Source organism: Mus pahari, chromosome 11 (genome assembly GCF_900095145.1).
Source record: "Mus pahari chromosome 11, PAHARI_EIJ_v1.1, whole genome shotgun sequence".
NCBI classification, from domain to species: Eukaryota; Metazoa; Chordata; class Mammalia; order Rodentia; family Muridae; genus Mus; species Mus pahari.
The window spans coordinates 56,221,577-56,231,890 of record NC_034600.1 but is presented as its reverse complement, the minus strand read 5'-3'; the positions used below and the strand labels follow the sequence as shown (position 1 = coordinate 56,231,890).

The following is a 10,314-nucleotide window of genomic DNA, read 5'->3' as shown; positions in this document are numbered from 1 at the left end:
CCTCTCTCTCCCTCCCTCCCTCTGTGTGTGTGTGTGTGTATGTGTATGAAGTTTGTATGCATGTTTATGTGTATAAATGTGGATATGTGCACATCACAGTGTGTGCATATAAAGGTCAGAGGACAACCTTGGGTGTCTCAGCACAGTTTCTAATTTCTTTGGAACAGTCTCTTTGTTGTTTGTGCCTTCCTCTTACACAGATGCATGCCTGGTTAGCTAGCCATATCATGGTCTTCAGGGCCTTCTCCTGTTTCCCTTTCTATTCTTGCTGTACTGAGATTACAGAGGGCCAGTACTGGGCGCAGCATTTTATCATCTCTGGAGATTCAAACTCAGGACTTCATCCTTGTTTAGCAAGTACCCTATCCACTAAGGAATCAACCCATGTCTACTTTGTCATTTTATCTCATTAGTGTTTTCCTGAACACTGAACTTGGTTCTTTCACTCTTCATATACCGTAACTTAGTACAATGCCCACACCTAACACGGTCCTGAGTTATCAATCCAGCCTTGAGATGCTGCTGCAGCTGCCACCATGCTCATAACACTAAAGCCAATAAAAAGGTGGCAGTAATGGCAGTATGGCACAAAACCCACAAGTGCCAAGTCCCTGGGAATGGGAAGCAGGTGCAAACTTTCTAGAAAGATCATGTATTACTTGTATTGTTAATTGAACTTCAAAAATATAATGGGCGGGTCATAAATCTACCAAAACTACCTAGGGAAAATACTGCATTCTTAAAGAGGAACATAGAACCAGAGTATTAGCTATATGTCACAATTAAACATGGCCTGTTTTAAGTTTTGAAAAACCTGGTAGCTTCTCTAAGTCTTCGATTTCTTCTCCAAAACATGAGAAAAATTCTCAGATGATTGAAATTCAGTGATGAGTGTATATGAAAATGCTTCATGAAGTATAAATACAGGTACTTGCTAGAAATTTATTTAAAAGTATACATCTTTCTTTTTACTTTGGAATGTCTCATAGCAAGCATAGCAAAATGACCACTTAATATCATTATTAAGATAAATATGAAATTGTATGTGAATCAGAATTTTATGTTGTGATAGAACTCTGTAAATCTAATGTCATACATTTAAAAGCAGACAGAAAAATAAAAATTACCCCTGAGCTTAGAACCAAGACCCTTGAATGATTAAACTGTGACTTGTTAGAAAACAAACATTTAAAAGAACTTTTAGTTCCAAATGAGAGAGATGTGATTCAGAAAATGGATATAGGCAAACAGTTCCAAATGAGATTGGTGCAATTGGACCGAACTGCACTTTGATTCAGGCTTTTCCTAAGGAGCAATTTTACTAAAAGCTACTCATTTTGCCATGTTAATTTTTAGCAAAACTTTCTAATTGGTAGGTAGGTAATGATTTCAGAGAAGTCATATTTAACACCTACAATGTCAAATTATTACGTTTTAAAGTTCTTACTAGCCCTAGAAGCTACTTTAAAGAATGTATTCTAAATTCTGCTGATTTTTGAAAGAGATCTGGAGGTCTTTGAGAAATGTGGACAAGGAAACTACTAATGATAATCACTGCCTTCATCATCATCACAAGGTCGTTTGCCAAGGAGATAAATCAATTTTAGAGGAAATTGCTGACATATACTACAAGAACAAATTTAAAAGAATGAATTGCTTGCAATTTAAAGGGGGGGGTTGTTTAACAATCAAGCTTTCAACTTTACCAAGAATTTGAAAGTACAGTAGATAGCATGAAATCCATTTTTATCAAAAGGTCATCTGTGCAGAAAAAAAAAAAATTCAAAAACAAGTCAACCAAGCTGGCTTTCTTTTTTCTTTTCTTTTCTTTTCTTTTCTTTTCTTTTCTTTTCTTTTCTTTTCTTTTCTTTTCTTTTCTTTTCTTTTCTTCTTTCTTTCTTTCTTTCTTTCTTTCTTTCTTTCTTTCTTTCTTTTATTTTTGGTAAGGAAATGGTTTACTACATCTTACAACTTGTATGTTGTCTAGCATCCTGGAAAGTGAGGAAAAGAACTCAAAGCAGAACTTGATGTCATGATCGGAGGCAGAAACAATGGAGGGATGCTACTTACTGGCTTGCACCTCATGGCTTGCTCAGCCTGCCTTCTTATTCACTCTCTGGACCACCCTTCTCAGGACCACCACAATGGTCTGGGCCCTAACACATCATCAATCTAGAAAATGCATCACACAGGTTTGCCTACCGACTCAACCTGGTTGGGGTGTTTTCACCGTTGAGGTTCCTTCTTCTAAAATGATGTTAGCCTGTGTCAGGTTGATGAAAACTAGCCAATACCATTCTCAAAGGAAGAAATATGAATGGCTAAGAAGTATTTTTAAGTGTTAGATATCTTAGCAGTCAGACATATTCAAATTAAAACTTTGAAATTTTATCTTATTTCAAACAGAATGACTAAGATTCAGAAAACAAATGACAATACATGTGGTGAAGATGTGAAAGAGGATCCCTTAATCCTATTAGAATGTGATTTCCTATTTTCAAGGTGTAGCCACTATGAAAATCAGTGTGTAAGTTCATCAAAGGGCTAGAAATAAATGTGCCCTATAATCCAGTGATTCCACCTCTGGGCATTTATCCAAGAAGACCTACATTTTACTAGAGAGAGATTCTTGCTTATCTGTGTTCTTTGCTGCCCTATCCACAACAGCTAGGAAACAGAAACAACCTAGATATCCATAATGGAATGTGGTGCATTTGCACAATGCAATATCATTCATCTAAGGAAAATGAAGTCACAAATTCTACATTCTAAATGAATGAAAGACAAATGTTGGGTGTCTGTCATCTCATTTGTTGATGGTAGTTTCAAATTCTTAGATATGTGTGTTACATTTCAAATACCACAGAGGTTGGGAAAGGGGCCATGGGAAAATTTCAGTAGAGGGAGATAGAACACAGTGATGCAAAAAGTCAAATCGAAAAATAAAAATCCAATCTTTGGTTAATTATTTTTTATTTAATTTTCTTTCTTTCTTTCTTTCTTTCTTTCTTTCTTTCTTTCTTTCTTTCTTTCTTTCTTTCTTTCTTTCTTTCTTTCTTTCTATCATCTATTTATTTATTTTCACTCCAGATTTTATTTCCCTCCTAGTCCATGCTCTGACGGTTCACATCCCATACCTCCTCCTCACCCCTCATCTCGACAAGACTGTCCCACCCCACCCCACCCGTGTCCCACCCCACCCCACCCGTGCCCCACCAGACCTGTAAATTCCCTGGGGCCTCCAATCTCTTGAGGGGTTAGGTCCATCTTTTCTGATTGAACTCAGACCCAGCAGTCCTCTGCTGTATATGTGTTGGGGGCCTCACATCAGCTAGTGTATACTGCCTGGTTGGTAGTCCAGTATCTGAGAGATATCAGGTGTAGAGGTTAATTCAGACTGCTGGTCCTTCTATAGGGTCACCCTCCTCCTCAGCTTCTTCCAGCTTTTCCCTAATTCAACCACAGAGGTCAGCAGCTTCTGTCCATTGGTTGGGGGTAAACATCTACATCTGACTCTTGAAGCTGCTTGTTGGATTTTTCCGGAGGGCAGTCATGACAGGTTCCTTTTTGTGAGCACTCCATAGATTCAGTAATAGTGTCCAGCCTTGGAACTTCCCCTTGAGCTGGATCCCACTTTGGGCCTGTCGCTGAACCTTCTTTTCAGCAGTCTCCTTTCCATTTCCATTCCTGTAGTTAATTCAGTTAGGAACAATTATGGGTCAAAGTTTTGACTGTGGAATGGCAACCACTCTCTCACTTCTGCTTGAAGTGGGCTCTATAAGTTCCCTCTTCCTACTTTCAGGCATTTTATGTAAGGTCCCTTACTTTGAGTCCTGAGAGTCTCTCACCTCCCAGGTCTCTGGTACATTCTAAAGGGTCCCGCCAACCTCCTACCTCCGAGATTACCTGTTTCCATACTTTCTGCTGGCTCTCAGGGCTTCAGTCCTTTTCCCTCACCCAGTACCAGATCTGATTCCCCTCTTCCCCTCACCTCATCCACTTTCCCTCCCAGGTCCTTCCCTCCCGCCCACCTTGTGTTGTGATTGCTTTCTTCTCACCTCCCAAGAGGAAATGAGGGGTCATCACTTGGGCCTTTCAACCAAGCTGGTTTTTTCTATGTAGCTTTTCTGGATCTCTCAAGTGCTGCCAGCAGATTATTCTGTGACATATTACAATTTTAAAAGAAAAATCTATCAGTTACAAACATTGTCCTCCATAAGGCCTACAAATATGCCCAAGAATATGAAGCCCATTAGCAGGTTATGAGGCTTAATGTCCATGGAAAAATTAGCAAGTATGACATGCTGGGCCATGGGGCATGAAGTATATGTCAGGCATCTGTAAAAGGCAGCAACTTACTGGCCTTTGGCAAACAAAATTGCAAAGGTTTTGGAGGGAGCTAGGCCTTATCTATATTACCATGTATGTATCTACCTTACTCTTTTTCATTCTCCTCATTCTTTTAGTCTCAGAAATCACATCAGGTCTGGACCTCCCAAGTGCTTGCTTGTATAGATACATATAATCTTATTGACTCTCATTTTCTGACCTCCAAAATGCATGTTTTTTTTTATATCCTTTGAGATCTTTTTTCAGTTCTCATAAATAATCTTCACTGTCCCCAGAGTCAAATGAATTTAGTACTTAATTCTAGTATTTCTAGAAACAGGAAGGACCTTGGTGGCATAGGCTTTAGCTAGAGATTAGATAGATGGATAGATAGATAGATAGATAGATCTTAAATTTTAAATTTATAAACAGTAATTATATATCTTTTTTACTTATACTCTGATATTTTGATATTGATAGACATTTTTAAGTGATAAACCAAATGAATAACATATCTATTATTTTACCTTCTTATCAGATTTTTGGAGTAAACATTTAAAATCCACTCCTCTAGCAATTTTGAAATATAAAATACATTATTAACTACTATATCCATGCTATGTAATATGCCATCAGAATTTGTTTCTTTAATCTGACTAAGACATTTTACCCATTCATTAACAGTTTTCTTTATACCCTATCCATCTACCCTCGACACCTGATAGCCACCACTCAGCTCTATACTTTAATACGTTTAATATTTTTACACATGTGTATCTGTGCAAGAGATAGATTATTTAGTATCTACTATCCTTCACTTGTTTATAATCTTCTTAATTTATCTATATAGTCCTGAGACAAGACTTTCTATAACATGAAGTATATAGAACATCTTAAAAGAGTCAGGAGGTGAAGGGGACCCTGTAAAATTCAATCTCTCCTCAATGTGAGGGCAGAATTTCCCCATCTGTGACTAGCATAGAGTGATAATCCAACTAGAATCCAAACATTTGTGGTAGTGAGAGAGGGACTAACTACAATGGAGGCATACAGAAAGTCAGAGAAGTTCTAGTATTCTAGAAGAAGCTAAGACTATGACATTAGCTAGTGGCAAATATTATCTCGATAAGCAGTGAATCTTATGGGAGGGTGTCAAGAGTTAGAATGGAAAATCCAGGATTAAAGTTTATGTGAAACCTACACTCTCCTGAACTGGCTATGGGGACATGAAATTTGTATATCATGTCGTCTATTGTGCACAGACATAATATGTAAACAGGCATGCTTTTATAATATAGCAATTTTATAGGATAATATTTAAATAGGATTAAAATGTTAAAAACAAAGAATCCATTGAGGGTTAATGGCTGTTTTCCTGTCAACTTGATATAAATTAGAGGCATCTCAGAAGAGGCAACATCATTTGGGGAATTGCCTTTATCAGATTGTCCTGTAGACAACTCTGTTGGAAATTCCCTTAGGTAATAATTGGCATTAGAGGGCATTATCCTGGCTTGATTATGAAAGCAAGATGAGCAAGCCTTGAGAAGCAAAGGAATAAGCCATGTCCCTTTGTCCTTTTGTAGTTCCTAACTCTGTCTGAATGAGATTCCACCTTGATTTCCATTAATGTTGGACTGCCATTGGGGGTGTAAACCAAACAAACTATTCTTCAAGTTGCTTTTGGTCATGGTATTTATCACAGCAATAGAAAGGGAACTGTAACATAAATTGATATATGGGGAGGAAAGAGCCTGTCCTAGAGGCAAGAGATAACAGAAATTTAGAAGAAAATCCAATGCTGTGTTTATAGAGGTAGTTAATCTGACAGATGTGAGGAGAAAGACCATGAACCCAAGTCATAGCCAACTTAATTAAAGCAAGCACTTTTGTTTGTACACATGAGCTGTCTCTCTCTACGATGGGGTTCAGAAGATCAGCTTCAGGCATGTGGAACATAAGGATTTTTATAGTTCAGAAGTAGGCACTTTCCAAATAGGGGATTTGGCAGGCAAATAGGCAGGATTAGAGTAGCAGAGCATAAGCACAACAACTTGGTCATAGCATCCTCCTGAAACAAAGTGGTCATAATGAGGTCATACAAGGTGGTCATAACAAGGTAGTAACAAGGTGATCATAATAAGATGGTAATAACAAGGTAGTAACAAGGTGGTCATAACAAGATGGTAATAACTATGTAGTAACAAGGTGGTCATAACAAGGTAGGAACAAGGCAGTCATAGCAAATTAATAACACGATGGTCATAGCAAGGTAGTAGCAGGGTAGTCATAACAAGGCAGTCAGTCATAACAAAGAAGTCATAAAATGGTAGTCATAGCAAGGTAGTAATAATGCCCTTTTAAAACAAAGACATGGTCCCCATTTCCTGTAATAGGCAGTACAGAAGCATTTGTAGTTAAGGTTACAGGTTGGGCATAGCTCAGTCCTTGAGAAACAGATTTAATCATAAACAAGATTGAATCACGTTTGTTTTTACTATATGATGGCTTTCAAGTCTAAGATGGAGAGGCTAATTTATCAGTGGAGATAAAACTAAATGAACCTGTGAAATCATGGATTAGGGAGATAAGAGCCTTCTTTCAGACAGCAGGGGATAGCACTTGGGGACTGGGTCACCTAATCATAGAACTGTGTGTTCCTTGAAGGGTGAGAGATGGGTATCATGTTTACAGTGGAATGAAGCTCTAGTGGAATCTGAGTGACTAAATCTAAGTGATCATCATATTTGCCGAACGCCATCCTAACTGAAAATACTGCTACCATACAGGTGGCTGCTGAAGTTCACCAAAGGCTCACAGAGGAAGAAAAAGAACCACCCCGACTAGATTCCAAAGAAAAGTCTCCTCAATCTGGTGCAAATAAAAAAGCCAAGAAGGAGAAAGAAGCACCCAAGAAGAAAAAGACAGACAAGAAAGGAAAAGGTATTCACAGCACTAGGATCTGGTCTACGGGTCACTTTAAACCTCTTCTTGGTAGAAAATAAGCCATTAATGAGGCAGGTTAGCCTCTAAGCCACTTGAATGCTAGTAATTGTTTTAAACTATAGACCCAAGTGTCTATGGGCTGTGGTTGTAGTTGGCAAACCACATTACCTATCAGCATGACCTAACTCATTTTAGCAAAATGCAGATGTAACCAGCAGTTGTATTAAAGACAGCTTTAACCTTATTAAGATGCATATCCTGGGATGTCTGTGCAGAGGGGCTAATACCTGCTGCAGAAGTTAAAAGCTCTGTGTTTACAGGTCTCAGGGGCACTCGAATCTAAGCAAATTGTTCTCTACTGGAACATGCCTACCTGAATCTTTGCCTCAGAGTCATGAAGGGATAACAACAAAGGAAACAGGCAGAGATACAACCTCCCACTGAGCTTAAGCAACAGCACTGAATGTTACCTTTTTCCTCTCAATGTTTCTATGTGATATATATAATTCAAAGCAAGAAAGAAAAGGTAGAAAGCACATGAGGAAAATCTCTTCAGTGACAGATTTCCACTGCATGTTTATTACGCACTCACTGTGGGGAAGCAGTCTATGATGAACCCAAAAGCATATGATGGGGGAGGGAGAAGCAGTGAAGGGGTAGTGGTGACCCTAGAAGCAAAGGGAAGGAGAGATACTTTGCTAAAGTGCATGCCACTTTAGTCTATCTCATGTAAACATGTCAGCATTTAAAGGGAAGATTTGTTTAATGGAGTTACGTGGCCAAGCCCAGTCTTTAATTATTCAATGAAAAACAAATGCAGAGGCTAAATTTCTCCTTTATTTGCAATCTATGCATTCACCTTTTAGTACAGCAAATATACTGATCCCCTCACAGTTCCTTACTCTACTTCTTTTCCCTCCAAATTATTTAAGGCCCTTGTGACCCTACCCTCGAGAATAATTACTGAACTGGGTAGAAATTCACAAACTGAAATAGAATCATATTGCCTTGGGTAGATTCTCAACAAATGTCCACAGACTCTTAAGTTTCAATCAGTTTATGTAGTCATTGAACTACTTGTAGGTAGGCACAAATTAAAGGGTAATTAATTCAGATGCATATTCTTGAGCATTGCTACATTTAACCCATGTCTTTTTGAAGTTATTTATTGGTCTTTTCTTGAGAAAACAAAAACAAACAGAAAAGCTAAGAACCAATTTCAAATTTAAGGAATTCCTTAGGAAGTGGTAATTCTACAAGGGGCTAATATCTACTGACAACTAGAGTATGATGAAACTCTACTCTTTTTTTTTTTTTTTTTTGTCTTCAAACCCTGATTTTATTGCTTTTTTATTTCCTGTAATCATTTCTGCACATGCCCTACACCTTGTTCTTTTCTTATGATGTAACACACCATATTTTGTTATGAATGCTGCTCAGAAAGTTCACAAAATTCTCAGTGAAAGATACTAAATCTTTTGTTGCCCACCCCAAGGAGCCCATAGTTCCTTGTTTCAAAATCCCCAGCAGTTTCTGGTTGTATGGATTTTGCCACATAGCCATGTCTTCTGAGAACCATGTCCATGAACTCATATGTTGGTCATTTACTCACCACGCCTCAGTTATGTTTCAGGTAAATCATCCCCAGTGGCAGAAGTCAGTCCAGTCACAGTCACACCTGAGGAAATAGCTGAAATGGAAAAGAGGAATGAACTGAGGCTCAGGATAAAGGAAGAGCATCTTGCGGCCCTGCAGACAGAAGGTAGGAGGAGGAATAGACTAAGATCATGCTTTCAGCGGAGCCGAGAAACCCACACGGGTCTCATCAGTAGCCTCAGACTGAGTCTCAGAACTCAAGCAGAACAGGCACCATTCAGATAGTTTTTATTTTGTTCATAAAACCAGCTTTGGCTACTATGCTGTTGTATGAGTCAGATGAGTCTGGATTTAAATAAGCTTAATTACATTGATTAATTGATTGATTGCTTGATTGACTGAATGACTGATTGTTTGATTGATTGAGACAAGGTCTAACATAGCCCAGTCTAGCTTCAAACTTGTTATGTAGCTCTCTCTGTTCTTGAATTAACAATTCTCCTGTATTTGTCTCTTGAGTGCAAAGAATACAGGAATGCAGTACTGTGCCTGGTTCCCTAAGTAATCTCATTTAAATTATCTGCAGGCTATCAGGAAGCTTTAGAAAAGAAGAAAAAGAAAGCAAAAGCTGTAATTCAAATTTCAAAGACTAGAAAGAAAAATAGATTGCAAATTGGTATGATTGCCCAGGTTAGGTAGAAGCTGTCTAATACAAATGATTTAATATCACAAAAGAAAAAGTTACGCCTCTTGTTAACAAAAAAATAAGTCCTTGGGCTGGAGAGACAGTTCAGTGGTTAAGAACACTGACTGTTTTTCTTCCAGAGAATTCACTTTCAATTCTTAGCACCTACATGGTGGTTCAGAACCATCTATAAGTCCAGTTTCCACTGGATACAGTGCCTTCTTCTGATCTCTGCTGGAACCAGGCACAAAAGTCATGTGAAAATATATTATGCAGGCAAAAAAAAATCATATTCAAAAGTAAACCAAAAGAAGTCCTGGCCAAAGCCAGTAAGTTCTGAGCATGAACTTCTGGGAACAAGGGCCAATCAACTTTCACATTCTCTTTTTCCACAATGTAAAGGCTTTCCTCTCAGTACTCACACGACTGCAAGACCTGTTCTCCGACATTCTCCCAGAGAGACTGTTTAGTATAAATCAATATGGAATTTGGAATATTAGGAATAGACCAAAGATAGTGTATGGAAAAGGAATCATTGCCAATATCCTCACTTACCGAACCATAATGTAAGCAAGGGCACAGAAAAGCCACCAAAACAAAGGATTCATGCTGGAGAAGATGATTTTCATTAGCTATATGAGAGAGCTAGAGAAAGTACCCAAGGAGCTGAAGGGGGCTGCAACCCTGTAGGTGCAACAACAATATGAACTAACCAGTACCCCCCGAGCTCGTGTCTCTAGCTGCATATGTAGCAGAAG

General features: G+C 38.4%; 1 protein-coding gene across 1 annotated transcript in view; it reads left to right on the top strand.

Moving 5' to 3' along the window:
• Spef2 (sperm flagellar 2) overlaps nt 1–10,314 on the top strand; it is a 166,963-nt gene that overhangs the window by 124,390 nt on the left and 32,259 nt on the right. The window contains exons 27-30 of the mRNA XM_021208381.1: nt 7,119–7,272; nt 8,909–9,037; nt 9,458–9,561; nt 9,959–10,122. Of these exons, the coding sequence (XP_021064040.1) occupies nt 7,119–7,272; nt 8,909–9,037; nt 9,458–9,561; nt 9,959–10,122 (551 nt within the window). The remainder of the gene's footprint in view (nt 1–7,118; nt 7,273–8,908; nt 9,038–9,457; nt 9,562–9,958; nt 10,123–10,314) is intronic.